General features: G+C 38.8%; 8 protein-coding genes across 15 annotated transcripts; 4 read left to right on the top strand and 4 right to left on the bottom strand.

Moving 5' to 3' along the window:
• Positions 1–33: 33 nt before the first annotated feature.
• On the top strand, positions 34–1,123 carry LOC105687992 (adrenodoxin-like protein 1, mitochondrial). Its single transcript, XM_012403982.3, has 4 exons — positions 34–293; positions 376–427; positions 535–782; positions 852–1,123. The coding sequence occupies exons 1-4, from the start codon at positions 185–187 to the stop codon at positions 953–955; spliced, it is 513 nt and encodes a 170-aa protein (XP_012259405.2). The 5' UTR covers positions 34–184; the 3' UTR covers positions 956–1,123.
• A 675-nt stretch (positions 1,124–1,798) lies between these two features.
• On the bottom strand, positions 1,799–8,352 carry LOC105687967 (sprouty-related, EVH1 domain-containing protein 3). Of its 3 annotated transcripts, none has more exons than XM_020853488.2 (7): positions 7,345–8,352; positions 6,559–6,877; positions 6,329–6,497; positions 6,059–6,084; positions 5,402–5,979; positions 5,011–5,339; positions 1,799–4,934 (listed from the first exon to the last, which is right to left on the bottom strand). In XM_020853488.2, the coding sequence occupies exons 1-6, from the start codon at positions 7,362–7,364 to the stop codon at positions 5,183–5,185; spliced, it is 1,269 nt and encodes a 422-aa protein (XP_020709147.2). In that variant the 5' UTR covers positions 7,365–8,352; the 3' UTR covers positions 1,799–4,934; positions 5,011–5,182. The 3 variants fall into 3 exon arrangements, with proteins under 3 accessions (XP_020709147.2, XP_012259371.2, XP_012259370.2); XM_012403948.3 differs by having other exon boundaries at positions 1,799–4,931; positions 6,059–6,120; XM_012403947.3 differs by having other exon boundaries at positions 6,059–6,120.
• Positions 8,353–8,507: 155 nt separating this feature from the next.
• Positions 8,508–10,601, top strand: LOC105687969 (general transcription factor IIH subunit 4). 2 transcript variants are annotated; one of them, XM_012403950.3, is made up of 6 exons: positions 8,508–9,198; positions 9,261–9,385; positions 9,494–9,699; positions 9,781–10,041; positions 10,111–10,326; positions 10,414–10,601. In XM_012403950.3, exons 1-6 carry the CDS (start codon positions 8,685–8,687, stop codon positions 10,493–10,495), a joined length of 1,404 nt encoding a protein of 467 aa, XP_012259373.1. In that variant the 5' UTR covers positions 8,508–8,684; the 3' UTR covers positions 10,496–10,601. The 2 variants fall into 2 exon arrangements, with proteins under 2 accessions (XP_012259373.1, XP_048514235.1); XM_048658278.1 differs by having other exon boundaries at positions 9,578–9,699.
• A 5-nt stretch (positions 10,602–10,606) lies between these two features.
• Positions 10,607–12,111, bottom strand: LOC105687970 (cyclin-C). Its single transcript, XM_012403952.3, has 5 exons — positions 11,868–12,111; positions 11,681–11,787; positions 11,398–11,604; positions 11,047–11,298; positions 10,607–10,958 (listed from the first exon to the last, which is right to left on the bottom strand). The coding sequence occupies exons 1-5, from the start codon at positions 11,897–11,899 to the stop codon at positions 10,756–10,758; spliced, it is 801 nt and encodes a 266-aa protein (XP_012259375.1). The 5' UTR covers positions 11,900–12,111; the 3' UTR covers positions 10,607–10,755.
• A 125-nt stretch (positions 12,112–12,236) lies between these two features.
• Positions 12,237–16,529, bottom strand: LOC105688132 (neutral alpha-glucosidase AB). The gene is made up of 8 exons (XM_012404203.3): positions 16,473–16,529; positions 15,666–15,758; positions 15,176–15,586; positions 14,765–15,091; positions 14,431–14,680; positions 13,762–14,360; positions 12,704–13,662; positions 12,237–12,625 (listed from the first exon to the last, which is right to left on the bottom strand). The coding sequence occupies exons 1-8, from the start codon at positions 16,487–16,489 to the stop codon at positions 12,513–12,515; spliced, it is 2,769 nt and encodes a 922-aa protein (XP_012259626.2). The 5' UTR covers positions 16,490–16,529; the 3' UTR covers positions 12,237–12,512.
• Positions 16,530–16,587: 58 nt separating this feature from the next.
• Positions 16,588–17,486, top strand: LOC105688135 (mitochondrial inner membrane protease subunit 2). Of its 5 annotated transcripts, none has more exons than XM_048658286.1 (3): positions 16,588–16,853; positions 16,939–17,195; positions 17,286–17,486. In XM_048658286.1, exons 2-3 carry the CDS (start codon positions 16,992–16,994, stop codon positions 17,484–17,486), a joined length of 405 nt encoding a protein of 134 aa, XP_048514243.1. In that variant the 5' UTR covers positions 16,588–16,853; positions 16,939–16,991. The 5 variants fall into 5 exon arrangements, with proteins under 5 accessions (XP_048514243.1, XP_012259628.2, XP_012259629.2 ...); XM_012404206.3 differs by having other exon boundaries at positions 16,589–16,853; positions 16,927–17,195; XM_048658289.1 differs by having other exon boundaries at positions 16,589–16,782; positions 16,927–17,195.
• Positions 17,487–17,522: 36 nt separating this feature from the next.
• On the top strand, positions 17,523–19,893 carry LOC105688133 (KICSTOR complex protein ITFG2-like). Its single transcript, XM_012404204.3, has 6 exons — positions 17,523–17,669; positions 17,783–17,999; positions 18,066–18,388; positions 18,460–19,214; positions 19,289–19,523; positions 19,611–19,893. The coding sequence occupies exons 1-6, from the start codon at positions 17,523–17,525 to the stop codon at positions 19,800–19,802; spliced, it is 1,869 nt and encodes a 622-aa protein (XP_012259627.2). The 3' UTR covers positions 19,803–19,893.
• A 2,182-nt stretch (positions 19,894–22,075) lies between these two features.
• On the bottom strand, positions 22,076–23,523 carry LOC105687941. Its single transcript, XM_025747029.2, has one exon. It carries the CDS (start codon positions 23,463–23,465, stop codon positions 22,353–22,355), a length of 1,113 nt encoding a protein of 370 aa, XP_025602814.2. The 5' UTR covers positions 23,466–23,523; the 3' UTR covers positions 22,076–22,352.
• Positions 23,524–23,544: the final 21 nt, after the last annotated feature.

A 23,544-nucleotide genomic window follows, 5' to 3' on the forward strand; every position in this document is an offset into this window, starting at 1 on the left:
TGTTTAACACCTGTGTTCATTTTGTAAACAGAATTAAATCACCAGAGTTGAACAATTGAAAGATAATCAGCCGGAACTACGCCAGTAGTTTATTTCAATTAATTAAAAACTCACAACCATTTTTACACAATAATTGACAGAAGACAGCTTATTGGGACTAAACTTTTGTATTGTCAATTATAAAATGACAGTTGTATTCTCTACGTTTCTGTCAATGAAGAGGTTGCTTTTTCCTCTAAGTCATCCTCGTACACCTACAGTATTCTCAAAAGCAAAACTACACACAACAGAAAGTAAGTGAAAATCGTTGCAAACTTGGACCAAGCATAGCCTAATTTAACCTGGAACATTGGATAATTCATTTCAAAATTCAAGGACGCCTTCATGGGGAATTTGAATACCAGGACCCAACCTCAGAAGACCAAGTGTTAGTGTTCATATTTCTTATTAAGGAATGAATGTCCATTCACATTCCTCAAGTTAGGTCCTTATTTCAAAACACAATCAATGAATTCACCGTGCCTTTTTCCTTAGGGTCAACGTTATCTATATCAACAAATCAGGAGAGCGCATCCCAGTGCGAGGGAAAGTAGGGGATAATGTCCTGTACCTAGCGCACAGGTATGGCATTGAGATGGAAGGAGCTTGCGAGGCTTCCCTAGCCTGCACAACGTGCCACGTGTATGTGAATTCTGATCACCAAGCCAAATTACCCCCTGCAGAAGATAAGGAAGAAGATCTATTAGACTTGGCACCTTTCTTGAGAGAGAACTCAAGACTAGGTGAAATTTGAAATTATCCATTGCAAGATGGATGGAAGCGTGAATACCATTTAATTTTTTTTTTTACAGGATGTCAAATAATACTGACTAAGGAGCTAGATGGGATAGAATTGGAACTTCCAAAGGCTACCAGAAACTTTTACGTGGATGGTCATACGCCCATGCCTCATTGAGTTTTTTGAACTAGCGAAGAATGTTATTACAAAGCTATAGCCACGCAATAATTGTATTTTGTATTGTAAATAATGTATAGTAAATTGAGATCTGTTCCAGTTGTTGAAATTTAATTAATTTGATAAAATCATTATATGAAATTGAAATAAGATACACAGGATTTCGTACATTAGTTATTCTTTTTATCTCGGATTATAATACATATCTCTTCAATTACAATGATACAAGATTTTTAAACATTTATGATATAATGAGTGAATGAATTAAAGTCATTTGATCTTTCGATATTACATAATACGTCATTTCCTCCCTTATATTCGTTTATTATTTACAACAAACTCGTTTATCTAGCATTCCTTAACATTTGTCTTTTGTTTTTTTTCTTACTTTGTCGAGTTCGTTGTATTTTTATTTAAATCTTTCTCCCGATTTCTCGCTTTCTTTTCTCTCTATGTATTTGGAGATACATAAACAATATACATTATACGTATCTACATATGTGTACATTGGTTTTACACGTGTATACATACTGTATGTGTTGCAAATTATTCATATACTTATTTGGATATACAGGGAGAGTCACCAGAGGTATCCGAATAGGCGGAGACTGAACGACGTTATGTGAGCGCGACAACGAATACGACAGCCGGTCTATCCTGTTTGTATTTTTTTCCGTGGATTCTCTCGCTGATCATTAGCTATGGAGCGAGGCATGATGTCGATTAGTCTCCGCTTGTTCGGACACCTCTGGTGACTCACCCTGTATATAAGTATATATACAGACATATATACATATACATTTAAGATAAACATTTCGTAAGTTATATTAATTATTTGATTGATTCATTAATTAGGTTTTTTTTTCTTTTTCTTTTTTACATATAAATAATAATATACCATAAATAGCAGGAGTCTCGAGTTAGACAACGTTTATTACATGCATAACTATAGAAGTTTTATCATATCAACATCGAAACCCCCGACGACAATGTTCATTTCTTTCTTCTTGTTTTTTTATTTATTTTTTTTGTTATTGTTTTCAAATATATTACACATGTACGTTTTGTATGTCATGTTCATTGTCATTCGTACGCGTTCCTTATAAGTTTTTATTTATTACACACACGTATTCAAAACGCGTACATATTTCTTCCTTTTCTGTGATTTTTATATTTTTTTTTTTTTTGTTTCATCTTTATCAAGTTGTTATTTCTCAATTATTTTGTCACCAGCGAACAATTATTAATATTAAGATTTTGCTATTTTATACAAAATCTTTTCCTCTTGTTTCAGTTGTTTTTTTCGTTTTTTCTTCGTCCCACGTTGATTCACGTTACTTTTCTTTACTCCGATCATTCTTTTGTCACAAGTGCTCACATATTTATTTATTCATCCGTGTTTTTTTTTTTTTACCGGTGGTATTGTTTTATTACTATCGTTTTACTCGCTATAAATTTTTTTGTTTTTAGTTGAATTGTTATTGTTTATTTTCTTGATGTAATCATTCTTTTTCTTCCTTCTGTTCTTTACGTTGTTATTATTACTATTACTATTACTATTGTTATTGTTATTGTTATTACTACTGTTACAATTAATGTTAACATTGGTATCTTTTATTACTATAGTTATTACTATTACTATTGTTGTTTGGGATATTATTACTACTATTATTATTGTTGTCATTATTGTAATTATAATAATAATTATTATTCATTTCGCTGTTATCTCAATCAAACTTTTGATACAGAGATGATTAAACGCGTACGTGGACACATTTTATAGGTGTACAATATTTATATTTTTATATATTCTGTAATACTTAAGAGCAAGACATACTTTGACATTCCTTGAAACTTCCATGCGCCTCTTTCTCTCTATGTAACACATGATTTCCCACTCTTTTTCATTCTTTCAATCGAAGATTAAACCATAATTACATTATTTTAATTGTTGTATTTATCAATTATTAAGCTATAAATTAAATCATCATACCAATTTTCTCCTACAATCGCTGTCGCACCTTTAGAGATGATTACGCAGCAAGTATCCTCATTTGGTAAGAATCATCATAATCAAGGATCATTATTTCATGTTCTACCTCGTGGTGGTCGTCTCATGATTTTATTTTTCTCCTTTGCTTGTTTCGTCTTCATTTTTGTTTATTCTTTGTTTTTCGGTTTTCGTAATTACATAATTATAATCGGGGATAGCATAAACTTTGTACTTGTTCGTAATTTAATAAAGATAAATCATTTTAGGATAAATATATAGTATTTTTTCCGCATATAATATATCATTAATTAGTACGTATTATTTATTACAACTACTAACATTATCATTATTATTGTTGTTGTTGGTGTTTCTGTTGTTATCACTATTATTATTGTTATTATTATTAAAACACGTAAGGGTAAGTTGATTTTTTTTTCAAATATTCCCATGTATATATATATATACGTTACCAGCTGTGATTTGCAACACGTGAGGGGTCGTTTAAAGGGTAGAACAGAGCACCTCGGTAGCGGGCCAATCAATAATTTATATTATTATTATTATTATTATTATTATTGTTATTGTTATTGTTATTATGTATTATTTATTAATTATTTAATTATTAATTGTTAATTATTATTATTATTATTATTATCATTAGTGTTATTTTTATTATTATTATTACTCCGTCCGCTTACAAAGTACAATTTTTTTCTTTGCGTTGAAACGTATTATTCATTCGTTTCAACATTCTGTCTTTTTATCTTCTTTCTTTCGAATCACTATGGCAGAATAATTTAGCCCCTTTCATACAACAATAACAATAATTATAGTAGCAGTAATAGTGATAATAATAACAATAACAATCAGAGTTGTCAAAACAATAGGATTAATAAAAACTTGAAAGTGAATAATAATAGTGATGATAATAACAATAACAGCAACAACAACAACAACAACAACAATAATAATAATAATAATGAATAATAATAATGAATAATAATAGATAATGATGATAATGAAGATGATAATAGTAACAACTAATTGGTGAAACTTTTTCACTGGATGTTGGATATACATTACTAGTTAACAAAATAAATATCTATCTATAGTATATACATATATCATTATACATATAGGTAGGTGTGTTTTTTATACTCGAATATATATATACACATATGTACGTATACATATATATATAGATATAATGAATATGTATTTGTTGTAAAGCAATATTTAACCTAAGCGTGCTATTCTAAAGCAAAAGACGATCAATGTGCTCCTCTGAGCCCTTAGGAACACATCGTCGCCTTTTGAATATACAAAACTGTAAAAAAGTCAATACAAAATCGAATACACTAATATTCATCTGAAAAAGCTCCTTCCTTTACACGCTATACATAATCCTATACTTCTCTCACTTTAATGTGAATGCATACAGGTCATGCAGCAACAAATATTTTTGAACTTTTCCAACGCCTTCATTTTTATACTTTGAATATTTCTTCTTTTAACTGATAAACTTTTGAAACTCGGATCTTCCGAACTTGTCACTGAATATCGAGAAGCAAAATGTATAAAAAAGAAGGTAAAGTAAGGATTAAATTTCAGAGAAAACTGGTTTGTCGGTTATCGAAAATTGACGTAGTACACAACCTATACTAACTGCGTCATTGATACTTGTTAAATATTACGGCCTTCCTTTTTGTTCTTTCAATTTTTTTGAATTCCCCAGACACAAGCCTTAAAAAAGTGCAGCAGTTCTCACGATGAACGCAAACTAACGAATAAGATCCGTGTAATACGTGTAGGATAACAAAATTGAGGAAAGAAGGGGTGTACCTGTGTCCGTATATACCTTTCTTTCCTTGCTCGGCGGTGGATATGCAGAAAAATAATAATTATCGAAGCAGTCGCAAAAGACCTAATTCCGGTAACACCTTGCTCCCTTTTATCGCCCGTATTCAGTTGCCTTTGAGGGAGCTGCTGTGAATTGAAATACGTTGAAATAGAATTTTGAAAAGCTCATTGGAGTTGCGAACCAAACCGAGCACCGACTAACCTTATAGGCGACATTGGTGCACGAGGGCGTGTACCGGAAGCTGTCTACCCCTCTGATATCTCTGACGTCGACCCATGCCAGGATCGTGGCAATGGTAGACGTTTGCAATGGCGAGTTTTCGCGAAGCGTACTCAACGGAGAACGGAACAGAGATATCAAAGGGCTCCTCCAGTTATTCCATGGGATGATGGCGACCTCCGCACAACCCGCATGACATCCCACACCAGTGAACCGCCCGAAGTGGTGGATAGAACCACAAGCAGGGCACTATCATTGACAAGAGAGCCAAGCCGAACCAGCGGCGACCGCAGCCTTCCTCCGTACTGCAACTGAGCATGGGGTGATGATTTTATGGAAAAGTTCCATTATTTTTGTCAAATAAACTCCATACCTGCATGGATTTTGCGCGAAGTCCCCCTCTGCATCGCTCATACAATGATAGAGCATGCACTGCGCGCAGGAGAGACAGGAGACCGTGGCGATGCCTCGTCTAACAGGATCAGGTGCATACTCGCATGCGCCCATGGGATTGTGCTGTTCGGAGTAAAGTTCCTGGCAATGTTTGCACCTCAGTCTAACGCTGCTGTTACCTCTTTTCCCGCAACTCTTAGTGAGCTGTGAGACTATGACATCCGGTTTTTTCAAGGAACTCGTTGAGCTCCGTCTGTCGTATCGGCCGACCTTGTGGTCTTCGATAACGGGGTACTGATATTCGTGGTTAAGATTTGTCAGTTGGACGTAGGGATAGTTGTCCACGCCGACGTCCGTTGTAGACTCAAGAGGGTGGTGAGGTGGAGGAAGCGGCTTTGCCGAAGGACCGCCGATATAGTGAATCGGCGGAGGTCTGTGCGGATCCGAGGCAAGATCCAAACACTGGGAATAGTGATGATGATTGGGCTTTCGAACTGCTCCTCTCTGGGCTTCCGAAGATGGACGGGGATCCACTGAATCTACGGGTAGGTTGAGGGTCTGAAAAGGTTAGAAAGAATTGTTAGTTGACGTCCAAGAAACACTACAATCAGTCAGTACATTCGTGAGAATAATTTACCATGAAAACTTCGTCATCTCCAACGTCTGAATGATCCCCACACAATGAGGATTCGGCAAGACCTGTGGTATGTGGAAATCATGAAGTTTTGTTGGGTTTTTTTGTTACACTTCATTCAACGAAGTATTGCTTCCAAAGTCGAAATTAACAGACACGACTTTCGATTACTCACCACGTGTTTTAATCCATAACAAAAGTGTAGAGCCGCAGAGAAACAAGACAGAGAAATTGTGTGAATAATTTATAAATATTTCAAAGCAAACAACTCACCTTCTAGCAATTCTTCAACCGCTGTCCTTACGCCCTTGTCAAACGCCCTGGCATCTGCTGCAGTTTGAAATGTAAGTCCAAATTTTTTCTCTCCCGTACGCCAGTGGTGGAAAGTAGGCATCACTTTGTTGTATTCGAAATCTTTTTTAATTGTGCAGCTAAGAACAACCTGAAACATCTTCTCATTCAGCTATCTCGATCCTTTCCTGCTATTGGCCTAACCAACTCACCGTTTGATCGGATAATCGCTTTCCATAGATGAGGTATTCGTGTTTGCCGTCTGTAGCTCCTGGCGGCGAGGTCGTAGTAGAGTCATGGGATGTGGAGCCAAGATTTGAGGCAATACTAGGTGCAGAGGGAGGCGAAGTAGTCAAGGCTGAGGGTATTCCTGGCCCAGGGTTGCCGATGTTGGGGTGCCCCCCAGCGGCGGAGGGGGACCTTCGTCTCACTGAAACGTTGGATAATCCCCCGCCGCCAAGTGGCACCCATCCTCCGGAGCTGTCATCCCTTGTCATGACCTGGGCCCTGACCCTTACTAGATAGTTACCACTAAAAACGGGTTTGAGATTTAAGGTTTTTGAAAATATCTTGGTGCGATGACATTGTTCATCTTGCTCTCTAATACCTTGGAATAAATATTCAACGAATATTCTATACCATATTATCGTGAGTAAAATAAACCTAAAATGGAGGAGGGGTGGAGAAATAGAATGTTTCGGGGCGAAAGTGAATTAAAGTGGAGTAAAATAAAGTAGAAGGCATAAAAGTAGATGATCGAGTCCGGTGTGGAGGAGCTAAAACTTTTCCATGTGCATGCGTGGATAGATTGAGGGCTGGAGTATCCGAATAGGTAGTGATACGCGACTGATGTTAACTTTGGCTTATATTTGACTGTGTTTTTGGCTAGCGCGATGCGATTAAATGCGGGCATTGCTCCGTGGGCGATATACGGGTTGTTTTATAGAGGTCTGTTTTCTCATGGAAAACATCGGCGATTCGATAACATCTATACTTACTCCTCCGACGCCTCTGTCATGATTCGAGCTGTCAAAGCCTTTACTCGATGCCCACTTTTTCCCAAACTTCACCATTTTCGCTGCATTGAAAAGACATTCGACCGCGACTCTTCCCGTTTTCTGACTTCCTTTATTCGTTACTCAATCTTCGTGGTTTTCACTCGATATATATTTTTTTTTCTCTTTTTTTTTGTTCACCTTTTCCTCTGCACTGTACTCACTTTTTTTAGGCTAGCGCCAACTACAGGAAGCGCCCCAATCCGCCTCTGCCCCCCGAATGACCCCGCGGCCCGCACTCCACTCTCAGCCTACGAACGACCGAACGACTACGATTCTACGAACCCCTCGCTCCGACCCGCCCCGAACACCCGAGCAATCCCCTGTCTCCTGCCTACGAATCAGTGCTCCGAGGGTTATACGATCCCTCCTCGATCCCCGCGATCCCTGTGAACTCAACGTCCCTGATCGCAGGCCTCTCAGGATACAGATCCGCTCACAGATCTACTCGCGCCGCGAGGGCGAACTGTCAACTTCTGAACGGAGGAGCGGCCGACGTTATCGTCTAGACGTCCACCGCAGAGCCTGCTTTCTGCTAATGCCAGCATTTACTTTTTCAGTCGGTCGTCACTTGACACCTCGTTGTCGTCGACCAATTTTACGGCCCACCGTTTTTTACCATGATTTCCGGAGTTCTTCTGTCAACGTCAGCGGTTGTTCCAGCACAACAATTGAGGAATATGCTGCTGAAATTGATATCTCGCTATTCAATTGTTATGCAAGCGTCATCATTCCCACGAATTATCAAGCTGATTGTAATTTACGTATTGCAAGAATGACGTGCTTCGGTAACGGCACACCTCGCACCGTTCTGACAATCAAATCTGTAATTCCATCAGCTGTAGCATGGTATTACGTATTTTGTTTGTCCTAGCTGCTTTTAACGACCAGTGTTCCTCCGCCGCTGTTCCTATTGAATGGAGGAAGGCACCGCGAAACGGCCCATTCATCCGTGCGGTAGAATTTACGTCCCACTCACCCGAACGCTTCCCGTTCACGAGCTTACGTCCTCCGAAGCCCGACGTCGTGACTCCAAAATCCGAACCAAACTTCAGATGTACACAGGTTGATGGCGCTAGGTGGTTAATAATTATGGTCTACAGAGGAGCGAACGCTGCATGCATGCCACATTATGACCGAAGAATAGAATCTTCGGTCAACGCTGTATGTGAATGATCGTAAACGAAAAAGTACGGTTGGAATTAAAAGAGGCTCAAAAGTGTCCCAAGGGAGGAAGGAAGGAAGAAAAAATATCATGTGAACGCTGATAAAATAGCTATAAAATGTCCACGGCATTGAGTGGGAAGAACTTACTGCGTCCAACGGGACTACAGAGCAAAAATTTACACGAATATCTGAAGACTAGGCCGGCAGAAACGTTGAAAAAACTTTACCACAACCCTCCAATTTGCCTCGCCGTTTTTCGTGAACTCCCGGAGATCGCTAGACATTATGTTATGCGTTTATTGTTTGTCGAACAACCTGTTCCACAGGCTGTCATAGCCTCCTGGTGTTCTAAGCTACATACAGATGAGCACCAAAAAGTCGTCAAAATTCTCAACGAGCTCAATATCTGGAGGGAAGCTTCGATTCCCGGTGGGCTTCCAGGATGGATCTTGAACTCTACGTTAAAAAAAAACCTCAAGGTCGTTCTACTTGGAGGCGGCAAACCCTGGACCATGTCAAGCCAGTTAGAAACCGACAACAAACCTCGTGACGTTACTTTCCTTGATCAATACGCCCTTGAAAGGTGGGAATGCGTTCTGCACTACATGGTTGGCTCCCAGCAGCAAGAAGGTAATCAAATAATATGTTATTGTGCTTCGAATCAGTTACTATAACTTAAAATACTTGTATAGGTATATCCGCCGATGCAGTTCGAATTTTACTACACGCTGGGTTGATGAAACGAGATGAGGACGATGGCAGTCCAGTGATAACTCAGGCTGGATTCCAATTTTTGCTTCTAGACACTGCGTCCCAGGTAATTTTTGTTAGAACATTTTAATTTGATATTGAGTTTCGACCACTTTTGTCTCTCAGGCTCCAAAACGATTCATCATTTGTTTTAGAGCCTACTATTTTATTTCAGGTCTGGTACTTTATCCTGCAATATTTAGACACCATAGAAGCCAGAGGGCTGGACCTGGTTGACTGTTTGACGTTCCTATTTCAGCTGAATTTTTCTACATTAGGTAAGGATTACAGCACAGAAGGGATGTCTGAGGGATTACTGACGTTTCTGCAACACTTGAGAGAGTTTGGTCTTGTCTATCAAAGAAAACGTAAGGCTGGCAGGTAATCGTTTTGACAAATACTTCTTCCATCATTATAATACTTTGCCGCAATTCCCTCGAAAATCTTCTCAACTCCATTCAGGTTCTATCCAACAAGATTGGCGTTGAATATTGCCACAGGTCAAAACAAGCCACTTTCCAGTGACCTTGAGAAGGAGGGATACATCATTGTTGAAACAAACTACAGAGTCTACGCATACACCAACTCGAATCTTCAAGTTGCTTTACTGGGACTTTTCTGTGAAATGCTTTACAGATTTCCAAATTTAGTTGTGTCCATTTTGACAAGGGATTCTGTTCGGCAAGCTCTAAAGAGTGGAATCACAGCTGAACAAATTGTCGGGTGGGTAAAATTCCTGTTGTAGATCATTGATTTTTTAGCTCACTTTCAAGGCTCAAATTTTGTCTGAAGGTATCTGCAGCAGCACGCGCATCCCAAAATGATAGCGATGGGACCACCCGTTTTACCACCTACAATCGTAGACCAAATAAAATTGTGGGAAAATGAAAGGAACCGATTTGTCTTTGGAGAAGGTGTTCTTTACAGTCAGTTTTTATCGCAGACTGACTTTGAAATGCTTAGAGATCACGCGCTGACGACGCAAGTTCTCATCTGGCAAAGCGATAGGTGAAGAAATGTTTAATTAACGTTTTAATTCCTCTCACCTTGATCACTACTTAGAGTTCTTTCTTTATCTGTGTGTGTTCTTTGTAGAAAACGAACGATGGTCGTGACCAAGGCAGGGCACGATGATGTGAAAAAATTCTGGAAGCGATATTCCAAAGGAGGCGCATGACGCCAGGTTTTGAGTTGCTACTAGCTAGTTATTTTTTATATGTATTTAGCTACGATTGAATTCTCTGAATTCTTTGTCGATGATAGAATAAAATATTTGTAACAAACCCGGTGCGATTTGAATTGGGTTTTTGATTCTTACAAATATCCTTTTATCACATACTTTTCGTGTTTTAATTTCAAACAGCTTGCATATGATTAATTGTACAAATGATCGTCCTGCCGTGAGTCCCAGACCTGAGGATCTGCTGTGGGTTGATGTCAGCGTTGCGGAGCTGCCTTTGGCTTAGGCATTTTAGCCAAAAGTCCTTGAATCTCTTTTTTTTCATCATAGGTTTTCCATAGCTCATATAAGTTTATAATGTACCTTGCAATCTCTTGTATCTTTTCCATATCGGCGTTTAACTCCGCAAACCATGACTTCAGATCCTTCTGTAATATCACGCAGGCTATTTGCAGACATCCTGGTTTTCAAACAAAAGAAGAATACAAGCGTTAAAACTGAGGAATATTTTTGCCAATTAAACCCACTATGATCACATCAGGTCTTACCTATGGCAATTTGATAGGGGGGATATAAAAGACAGACATCTGTTCTCAAGCTATCGTTCACAATACGCCATGCCAAAGTGAGCAACTGATCATCTGGTCCGACATCCTGCACAAGGGTTAAAAGTGGACGATATGGCTGATAAACAATTAGGCAACAGTCGAGATGTTCTAGAAGATAGAATTCACATTCCAGAATGTGATTCGTTCTATATGGAAATTCCTGGGAGTAGGCATAGTTGAATTTATTCTTCACTGTAAAAGAGAGGTAATTATGGACATTTTAGAGATGTTTTTGCAAAGCACAACCTCTGTAATTGGTACTTTCTTGTCACCGAATAATAAAAGACTCACCAACGGTCTGACAAGTTGTTATGAGTCTAGTGTTGGATATCACTCCAAATTCTTCAACCTTTGAAGCAAGAAAGACAGAGGTTGGAGCTAAAAGAAGTGGATCGATACATTTCAAGCTGTTGCGGGCATAGAATCTCTTGAAATAGACCGTAGCAGTAGCTATAACTTGTTGTCTCAGCTTCAGCTGCTCTCCCAGTATCTGTATAACTAGAAAATACAATGAAAATCAAGTACACTGCAATGAGCATGTGAAGGCAATAGAAAAAACTCGTTACTGACTTACGGTTAGAAAAAAAAATGAAAAGTTTTTGATATTCCTCTTCAGAAAGAATGGAAAGATCATGTTGCCGTTCTCTAACAAGATCCTGTTTATCAAGTAACCATTGTTGGCTGGAACAAATGACAGAACGTTACCAGATAACTGTGACACTTGTCCCTACAGCTGTATTTCAAGTTGCGGTTGAACTTACTGATGAGAACTGTGCCAAAAGTTTCCAGCCATTATCTATAATAGCAATATTTCAGCTTGGGTTGCCGATTGAATGTACTTCAAACATTTGCTCATCTTTCCATGATTCCTAATTTTAGCGTAGATTTTCTACCTTCACTGCAATGACAATTACCAACGCTTGTTGCTAATCTAGCCTGAAAACGTCAAAAGGAACGAGTGCTCAAATTGAACTTGAGGTTACGTCGGAACTCGCCGGTAACCCCACTGATGACGCCACCGTTCAGGGATAAGTTATTTTTACTCTCGACTCTGAGAATCCTGAGGGCCGATGTTGACGCAAAAGTTTGGGAGGGAGGAATCGTTGATTTCAATGTGCCATATACATATGTATAATTTCAATGTGTTTTTATCATCTTAATGGTAAATCCAACACAGCATTACACAACTTGCTTCAAAGATATGGTCCGGTGTGTTTATTGATAAAAAAGTGTAAATCACGATACCGATCACACATCTATTTACTTTAACTCACTGTCATACTTGCAATATTGCATCTAGGTATGTATATTTTCGAGGAATGATCTAGAAACTGTAATGACATTTCTCTGCTGTGACATATGCAGATATATTTTTATACTATCATGAATTGAATTTGAGTTCATAACTAGTTGATTAATTCTATGCTCCAGCTCTCTCCCATGTTGACTCCAGGCTTACGGATAGTAAGGACGTTGTTCGCAGGGTTGTATTTAGCATCCAAATCGATGACGCCTAGATCTGAAAATAATAGGTTCCATCGGTAAAGTTCCATCCAAGTAAATACTACTGACATACTGGGATGCCTATTCTACTCACTCTTAGAAGTTAACTTTGCCGATTTAATGCCTTTAGGTGGATTAGCGACATCTACTCTCTCTAGCCAACTCTTGGTATTGTAAGTAGCCAGTTTGTCGATTAGACTGGAGGTCAGTTTTTTTCCATCTAAGGTGAATTTAATGTAAAGGTATTTTCCATGGCGATATTCGAAACTGGTTTCATCATCGATATACAAGGTGCCAGAAGCCTGTCCAGCATCATCTGCCACAACAATCAGAGTATACGGATCGTCCTTCATGGCAACAGTACTTCTGCGTGGCCTATTTTTCTTGGGAACAATGCTTCCTCCCCTCTGGAATACTGGGATTCTGTCCATGGTTACCGGTATGCTCAAGGCTCCAGCGTGTTTGTATACTTTCATTGTATCGATATCGTACCAGTTGACTTTACCCTCTCCAGGGAAATAAACGCTAACTTCACTAACACCTTGTTCCAGAACTCCACGAACGAGAAGAGAATCCCCGACAAGCAATTGGTCGTCAATGGTAAAAGCCTGAGATTCAGTGGGATAGTGAGCCCAGATTGGTCTGATTACTGGAGAGCCAGTAATTTCATGTTCCCTGAACAGCGTGTACCATAAAGGAAGATATGAATAGCGTTTTCTATGATTCTCTCTGATAATTGCCGTAGTCTGATCCCCAAATGTCCAAGGTTCTCTACGTTTGGTCTCAATATGAGAGTGCTGACGGAAGAAGGGCAGCCAGGCAGCGGCCTGATTCCATCTCGTGAATAGCTCAACATCTGGATTTTTGAAGAAGCCTGCTATGTCTGCTCCACAAAATGAATACCCAGATACAGCCAACGATAGACACATGGGAAAGGAGATTCTCAAATGACTCCATTCCCCGGAATTATCTCCCGTCCACAACGCACCAAATCTCTGGGATCCCGCAAAAAATGCCCGGGTTAAAACAAAAGGACGTAGAGACCCGCCGGACCTAAACAATAATTTTGGAATAGTGAAAAACTAAAGATACTGTATTTCAAATACGAACCACGGCCAGATTTCGGAATTCCAGAACACACATGTACACTACCTCTTGAAGAGAGCCTCATGTGTAGCTGAGGTGAACATGAGACCATTGATATTGTGAACATCTCTGTGTTCCCATCCATTATGATGCACCAGATCTTTCGGCATAGTGACTTCAGGGCCGTTAAAAACGCTTGGTTCATTCATATCGTTCCACAAATAAACGTCATTAGTAGTTCCTTGGAATTTATCAAGGCTATACTGTTCCATGTAATATTCTCTTACAACAGGATCGAAAAAGTCTAGGTAAGATGATGCTCCAGGCCAGCACCATCCTTCGTAGTCTTTGCCATCTCTGTGCTTAACATAGTAGCCGCGCGCAGTTGCTTCATTATGCAAAAAATAGTTGGAGTCCCTCTTTATATGTGGATCTATGATAACAACAAGCTTCCTTCCTTTGTCTGTCAAATTACGAATCATTTCTAAAGGTTCTGAAAACCTGCGCGTGTCCCAAGTGAAGTATTTCTTGCTATCGGTGTATTCAATGTCTAGCCACATCGCATCTACAGGCATATCATATTTGTCGAAAGTTTCTGCTATGTTTCGAAGGTCATCTTGGTCGTTATAATTCCATCGACATTGGTGGTACCCTAGACCAAAAATCTGTGGAAGATATTTGTAGCTTTTATTATTGCTAATAATTTCTAGAGTTCCACAAGGGTTGCTTAATCACCTGTGGCAGAGGTGCGGTTCCGGTAAGTCGGGTAAATTGTCTGAAGACGTCGAGTGGCTTGGGACCCAGCATTAGAAAAATATCAACGACGCCTGATTCGGACATGAAGTGAGCATCGACCTGTGGGTCTTTGGTTGATCCAGAAACAAATTTGACTATACTTTCGACAACATTGTTGTCAGAATTTGAGGTTATATCAACCCAAGTTTCAGCTGCATTTTGCCAAAAGACTCCTGTTGTTACGTCTTTTCTACAAAGTTAAACGAGACTGTGATCTTCTGTTTTTTGCCATCATTTCATCACAGCTGGGTGAAGAATGACAATAAAAACTCACCCGTGACCATACAGGACTGGAATTGCTCCATACAGCGCCATGAAATCATCAATTTCGTACTCAAAAACGTCGAGATTGTAAAGCCTATAAGGATCTGATTTCTTCGTTGATTTCAGTGCAAAACTTCCTGCATGTTCAGGAATTCCAAAAGCATTTTCTGCCCCAAAGAAACTGAAATCCATAGCAACAGCCTCAGGCCCAAAGGGCTTTGAGTCATGATGTGATTTGAAATTCTCCTCCCATGCACCAGGATCTGACTCTGCATCATCTCCAGGGTATTCTGGGTTACTTTCAGCAGATTTCTCTCCCCCTTCGCCTTCTGCTGTTCTATAAAATGGAAATTATTTTTTTCACCTATATTCTAGTAGCAAAATATCAGACAGCTAACTTTTATAGAGAATTATAACCAACGGTTGCGATTTGGTCCGTAGATGTTCAAAGCGCATTAGTCCTCTGGCATTGACGGATATAACTAGTTTGTCCCCTAAGAATAGGTCGATCCTAAGTGGATCAAATATCAGTTTAGCCTTAGAATTATTCTCATTGCCCAGAACGATGTACTCGGCAGTTCTCTCCAGCACCTTTATTTTGGCAGGTACAGGATCACCCTGAAGCGCCCCTTGCACTTCGTATCTTGGATGCAGAGGATTTTTCTCATTTATTTGAACTCTGAATGTATTATCTGCCAGCCCGGTCAACCGCAGAGTATAAAACACACCTGTGTCCTTGTTGAATAATTCGCCATTAAATTCTGTCTCTCCAATTTCAACTGTATCCAGTAGCTTGTAAGGCGTCTTGCCAGGTTCGACTTTCCGACAGCGACTATAAACGGTTAGTTAACATGAAGATACAAATATTCCAACAGGTTTCAGACACTACTTTTGGTATTGTCTATACTTACCGGCAAAAGCTGCTCTGTTCGCATGTTTTGAAATTATTTCTATCGACAGCACTGGCAAAATATAAACAGCAAAGTGCTGCCAGGAGACCAAATCTATGAAGTGAAAAACATTTTTGTGACATTAAGCATGTTTGCAGTCTACTGTTCATGATAATTAACTTTGGTCTGGTAACAGTGCAGGTATTACACCCTCAAGATTAGATTGCGCAGCAGCGCAAACACTAAGTCTTGTCAAATGTTTGTTTATGGGATGAGGAGTTTATTCTGATTATCATATACGTGCTTTAACTGCATGGAACTATTGAGAAATTCTCTTCTTGATAACTAATCGATTAATCTGTTACTGAGGGGTCAGCTGATACCGCAGCATTCATATTTCGAATTTTTTTGATGAATTAACCATCGCCGGATGTTTGGCCGGATGGAGTTTAGGTCTGCTACAGAAAGCCGGTGTTCGACGTTTTATACGGGTGGAGAAATGAATCGGGAGAATTAAAGCCACAAGGTTAAAGTGAGCGATGAAAACAGATCAGTGTAAACTAAGCAAGACGCTGTTTTTACGAAAACTACGATCTGTATGAGGTCAAAAGTGAGCAATAACTACCGGCTAGTGAGACACGTCAGCGCAGAAAACCGTCTCCGCAGCTACATTGATCTTTAAAATTACGGTACTGTTTAAATTTCTCAAACAATGAATCATTCAAAATTTTATTCCAAATAGTCCCTAGAAGCGTTGAATTTAGCAGATGTAGAATCACCTTGTAAATGCGTAATACATATGATTAATAAAATATTACAAATGCTCACCTCACGCCCGAAGCCATTTTGATACTGATTCCCTATCACAAATGTGGCGACACCTCGAACCTACCACAATTACGCTTGCGCAACAGGGGACGACATGTTTTCATTTTTTTGATTCATTTGTTACATGTTTATTGTTGCTTATGATTTATTGATATTCAGGGGTTATCATATTGTTGCCCGTAATTCACCAACAGCTTGGACGTCGTCGAGCTTTTTCACAACCACGTCTTATACATACATAAATATACTATGTGATATAGAAGAAACTAAAAATCCAAAGACGGGATCAGCTTACGATTCTACATACAAGGTCCGTTCCAAGTACAACGACTTGTTGGTCACAAAATATTGACGAATCTGCAAGTATTTATTATTGCAAAGGTGAAAGGTCATCTGCGCTTTGGTAGCTTTGATTTCATGGGGTTACCGCCCTTTCTGCGTAACGTCCTCATAGGCATTCCTATAGGGATAACGTATCTGGATACGGTTGGGTATGTGGCTCGAGTCGAGGGTATTTCGATGCAGCCAGCCTTAAATCCAAATCTTGAAGAGGTTGATTATGTCTACCTAAATCGCTGGGCTATTCGCGGGTATAAAATTGAACGTGGAGATATCATTTCTTTTAGCTCGCCAAAGTTCCCTAAACAGAAATTGATAAAACGCATTGTTGGTGTCCCTGGCGATATTGTAAATACAATCGGATACAAGACAGAATTTGTACAGGTATTTCCATTCCCAAATTATTGCCAGTTTTCATTTTCATCTGGTCCTGGTTCAGACTCTTCATCTATTCAACATGTTTGCAATTGTCAGGTTCCGGAGGGTCACTGTTGGGTGGAAGGTGACCACACCGGGCATTCTATGGACTCCAACACCTTTGGACCTATTTCCCTTGGCTTAGTAACTGCAAAAGCAACTTGCATAGTCTGGCCCCCAAGCCGTTGGCAGGTGCTGAACCCCATGATACGAGAGCATAGGATACCTTTGAATATCTTGAGATCTTCCGTAGCTTAATATTAAGGAACAAAAGAGAAAATCATAATCTTTGAGATGAGGGCGGTAAGCTTTGTCAAACGCATACAATGGGACCTTCCTGGGACTGTGTTCAGACATGGGATGTCCATCGGAGATGTTGACAATGACGGTGACAATGAATTGGTTGTTGGGACTGCAGAGGGAGAGCTATATATATTTAAAGTAAGTGTGAAATTGGCTGGGAGGGCCGACGATCTTCTATCTAAGAATTTTGCCAAGCAGGAGTAGTTGAAAGCCATTGCTCTTTTTCTGTCACAAGTTAACCCTTGTTTCAGGGGTCAGATTTATGGCAGAAGATAACAGGCTTGGGTCTGATTACTAGTCTTACAATAGGAGATATTTTCAACTATGGCAGAAACGCTTTGGTCGTAATTTGTGGAGATGGTTGGGTCCACATATTCTACAGCCCTCGTCCGGTTAATCCTACAATATCTCTCAGCTCACCGGGAATTCCACCTGCGATAAAAGAGTTCATACCTCAAGAACAATCCGGTATATTTTACCACAATTTTTTTATACTTTGAATTCCTTTGGATACCTTAAATGAATTTTTCCTAGGACCAACGGTTACCGTTGACGTAGCAACAGGCATGGGCAGTATGATGAACTCAATGAGTTCTGATCAGTTGGATAGCGGGGGCGAAACTAATGAACCCTCGGGAAAAATGGAGTGCGTTTATGTACAGAGGATACCTACGAATACGAAAGTGGTGCTCCTTGCAGATATTGACAAAGACGGGGCTATGGAATTGATCCTAGGTCTTACTGATCGCGTAGTCAGGTCGTACAGATGGTCCAGTAACGCGGAACTTGGAACCGGGAGGCTGGTTGGACTTAACAAATGGGAATGCACCGATCAAATCGGTACGGTAACTTTGCAGGTGCGTAGCTTCAAATTTGTCCTTTGGAGCTGTGAAAGTGCAACTTTTATCGAAGATTGTGATAATTCCAGCACACGGGTGACGGAACACCAACTTTGCTGGTCGCACAGCCTGGCGGGACTTTTATGAGGATAAAATGTAACCCTGAAGAGTCTAATTTCAACGATTCGGACTCTTCGATAACGAACAGTGAGGTGGCAGCGAGTTGCGTCGACTACCAGACCTTGGGTATATCCAGAATGAGAAATCCGAACATTTCAACCGAAATTCTTGGAGACTTAGAGCCCAGTAAGGAAGAGTTTGTATCGCCTTTGGAATGTGAGACATTGAGGTTTGCGGGTAAAATTATATCGGAAAAGGAACAGATTCTCTCAGACGATCGCCAGCTGAGTACCGGTGAGCTAAAAGCGTCGTCGTTAGAATTTGAGCGAAATTATTCGCTGCTAGAAATGCGAAAATCCAGTCTCGACGCTACCGGTAATTACGGTAAAAAGGAAATCCTCGAAAAAGATAATAAACCCGTCAGGTTTTACACCAAGCTCGCTACACAGGACATTGACACTGTTGACGGCAACCTTGTCGGCGGTAATGTTGTTCTTGGAGAGTTTGACATCAAGCCAGATAAGAAGTCGATTCTTCCAACACATAGGGATTTTTCACCATCTCTCGACTATCATACCGAAAACTATAACGATCCCGATACAAAAGAGCGCAGCCCCGGATGCGAGCGGCGTGATTCTGGCGAAAAAACTAATAAGGGTAAGCCTTACGCTCTCGCTACTTTAGATGGGACAATTATGCTCGTTCAGGATGAAGTAATTTTATGGTGAGTCTAAAAATCTTTTGCCCGAAAATTTTTTCAACCTCTAACTCGAATCACATTTCCCCCCGCGTACCTAGGGCTATGCAGGTGGACCACCAAATATTCGCACTCTGTCAATTAGACGTTACCGGTGACGGAACGGACGAGATAGTTGCATGCGCGTGGGATGGACAGACCTACATACTCGACCAACAAAAGCACAGTGTCCGTTTTCAATTCGAGGAACCAGTTAGGGCTTTTTGCACGGGCAAATATAGCATCGCTACGGGATCTTCAAGTCCCTGTCTAGTGTACAATACTTTTCACAACAAGGTAGGTATGCAGATCCGTGCGTTTGATGTACGATGACAGTTGCAGTTTTGTATACTCATCAATTTCTTCGCATCCATTATCGAACAGATCTTTTTGTATTACGACGTTATTCTTCCGAGCATGGTAGTCAGTGCGCTCGACCCGCTAGAAGAACTTGACGAAGAAGAGAAGCTGATCTTGGATGACCTGATAAGCAAGAATGTGGGCAACGGAATTTCTAAAGAACATAAGATGCAAATATTTACGGAATGGCTGCTGTACGGGACGGGTTATTTGTGAAAGGTATATATCAGCTTTGATCACGTTAAAAAAGAATATAATGTATGCGTACTTTGGTGCAATTCTGAAATAGATCATTATTTACTTGTTACATTGTCAAATTTTTTCCAATTATCTACAGATCAATGTCTCTCCGTGTTAAATAACTGCTATTTTTTATTTTGCTTATCCGAAGACTAGGTAGGAATTACGAAGGCTTGTTACTGACGTATCGTTTTAATTTTTATTCATATTAAAAATGATTTACAGAAATGCTAAATACCTTGTATCCAGGGATGCGCTCATGAATTATTCTTACATTTTTTTCTTTAACCAAGTAATTATCATTCCGATCTACTTGATTACATTTTTTTCTAGATAGTGTTTCAGTTGAAGTTTTTCACAGTTTTTACCTTTCACTATTAAAAATTGCACATCCCCTTTGAAAAATGAAAAAATAATCCTGCGTTTTTATCACAGCGCAATTATATTTTCTTTTGACAACGATAATAATCATCTTTAAAGACAGGCAAGTATTGACATATCAGAGAAAATGCGCCCTGCACCAATTGAAGACCATGAAAATTTTAGGCGGGTGATTGCGCAAAAATAAAAGTCCACAACTGGTGGTAACGTCTCCCTGTCATGTCAATTTGTGTGTTTAAAATCGCTATCCTAAAAAAGTTGATTTATTTATTTTTTTCTCATTATTTTTATTTTTATCATTACATAATGAAGTGTATCGTTTTAAGTAGCTAAAAACATTAATTAATTAAAACACACGATTGGTTTTTTTTCACTGCTGAAATAATTAACGCGACCTATTAATCATTTTTTTTTTCAATTTAATATTTTTTCAACGTATTATAATAACAACAACAATAAGATAATAATAACACGCTGGTTTGCGATGATAAGAATTGAATAGTTGTGACGCAGCCGATGATAATTGATAAACCAATGACGCAATATACCGATTCAAATTTTCAAAGTAAAAATCACATACGAATGTATGTGATGTACATAAAAAAAAATAACAAGATTTTCAACTAAAAGAGCAACACTAATAAGTAATTGCAATGATAATCTTTCATTTTTCAATTTGATTTGTTAATATTAATATTTTTATTTTTCTTTCCACACGTCACCTAGAGTATATGTATATGCGTTATCCATAAATCATCTTCGTAATATTTCGAATTTGGCAGTTTATATTGTCTCTAGCTATTTGCTTTGTCGTTATTATTTCGTGTACATAACTATATAGGTAGGTAATCATTATCGTTATCATCACTATCATGATTATTATTATTATTATTATTATTATTATTTATTCTTTCACTCTTGGATAAGACACGACGTCGCATCAGCCACTGTAGTTTAATACAACTTCTTGTTACAACCTACTTTTATTATATCTTACTTTTATTATATCTTCGTCACCACAATGAATAGCGATCATCGTATCATATAAACTTCTAAGAACAATATCTATAGTTATATAATTTACTATGTTGGAAGATTTGCAATTGCTGTGATTTATTTTATGTATATTTGGTGGTGGGCTTTTTCACTATGCGACGTTAGATCGGAGAACTTTACTACGTTACGAACAATGAAAAAACGAAGAAAAAAGGATCAACCCAATCGAAAATTCATTTCGCCATTTTCATAGAAGTCTTTTCATCAGGTCTTTGTTTCAATTAATTATTCATTTGAACAAATTCATTTATTTTACCTTTATCTTATTCTTATTTCTCGCTTTTATGTACTTTCACTAATTGCTATAAAATGGAAATAGTAAAATGCATATTTTTCCCCCCTAAACTTTTAAATTTCACAATAAAATTACTGTAGACGACGGAAATGATCATATCAGTTCATTTTAGATAGAGGATGTGAGAAGGAAGTTCATTCGAAGCATAAATGCTTTCTTATATTATAGTTTATTACATGATTAAAATTATTCTTAATATTCTCACAACTACAAAGGAGGAATTGATTTGTTTCAAATAGGATTTATATAGCCACGATTTTTAGCTTTCTGGTAAAAAATCTAACAACGAGTAGTAGAAACATTTTTTCTCTTAGTTTTTTTGTTTTAGCAAATCAAAATCACTTTTTACTCCCTAATATTAAGCTTGCGCTCCCTCATCAATAGTTTATTTAATTACAATATTCATTCTCCTTTCTGTATTCTTTTTTCTTTTCTTATTTTTAAGCGTCTTTTGCCGCATTGACGTGACACGTAATAATTAATACATTGACAAATTCACCATTTGAAAAAAAAATTACGCTTTTTCTTTCTCTCATTCACGAATCTAAACAATTACATTCACATTTATTCCATTTTCAATCGCATTTTCAGTGTAGCTGGGTGTCGCCGACGAATACTTTTGTCTAGGGACTATTCAGATGCAATGCAATCCAATTACCATATTTAATATTAATTATGATGACAAAGCACCCAGCAAGATATTTGAAGTGAATTTAAATTTTGTTGTTACAAAAAAAAAGATACTCACCAGTTAATTATTTATAATATAAGCGTCTCCTTATAGAGTGATCCTATTAACACTTTGTTTCAAGAGTAATCTTCCGCGCCTTTTGAGCGCATTTAGCCAGGCTGTTGATGTGAGCATCTGTACCCTTAGTATTGAACGAGGTACGACTTTCTAGCATGCTAGTAGCTTCCTCTAAGAAAAGTATTTCTGTACTAGTGGGAGAATAACTAGTCGTCGTTTCTTCACTTGTGGGTGATGTAACGCAACTATCTCCTACACTTTTGCTTCGGGGTGCTGAGTTCGACTTTTGATACTGCTGGATGTTCAGAGACAGACTAGCCTGAATAGTCGATTTTTCAATACTAACATCTCTCGCCAAACGGTTGTCAAAGTTTGACGGACTTCTCGAGCGTACAGCCCTCAGCGGACTTTCGGGGCTAGTTGGAGATGTGCTCGTAAGTATTTTAGAACTTGCTGCCAATCTGCTCGCGCAAGGCGAATACTTTGACAAATTAACGGTTATTTTATCAGGCTCAATTGTCAGCGAAGATCGTTTCAGCTTCTTAAATGGACTGCAAGGAGGTTTTTTACAAGCCAATGACGGTTTATCGAGCGATTCTATTTTTTCGCAGCTCTTACACTTTTCCAAAGACTTGACACTCTGCTGCGCATCTTTTTTACTAGTTTTTGCTGCGGCAGACTTTGACTTTGTAAATTTAGACCCATTTTGAGGGATAGATTTATTTCCGCAATGCCTGTTTCCGCTTTTATTAATTTTTTTGAAATTATTTTCCGTTTCTGGTTCCGTGGAATTGTAGGTAGCTCGATTGGCAATCCCACTTTTATTTTTAAACTTCGGGTTGAAACCAGTTTTGCACGTAGATATTGAACAGGCATTTGCGGAAGGTTGGCAGTTTTTATCAGTCAACTGGGGACAAGTTTCAATCTGAATTTTAACGAGGCTAAAGTTTCCTGTTTGGACGCTATAAGACTTTTTTCCGCCACACTCACAGTCAGTCGAACTTTCTTTCTTTGAATTTTTTCGCCCATCAATTTCCTGGCACTTTTTGACCCTATCTTTATTTACATCGGCTTCAATGGGCCGCGTTTCTTCTCTGGTTGAAACTCCACCAGGATCGGATGCTGTGCGCAGTTTTGTTGATAGTTTCTCCAACTGCATAGGCTCTTTGCGTCTTCTTTCACAAAGAGAAGACGTTTCTCTTTCTTCTTTATTCACTACTGTTTTTGTAGCTGCAGAT

The sequence above is a fragment of the Athalia rosae genome, chromosome 7 (genome assembly GCF_917208135.1).
Source record: "Athalia rosae chromosome 7, iyAthRosa1.1, whole genome shotgun sequence".
Taxonomy (NCBI): Eukaryota; Metazoa; Arthropoda; class Insecta; order Hymenoptera; family Athaliidae; genus Athalia; species Athalia rosae.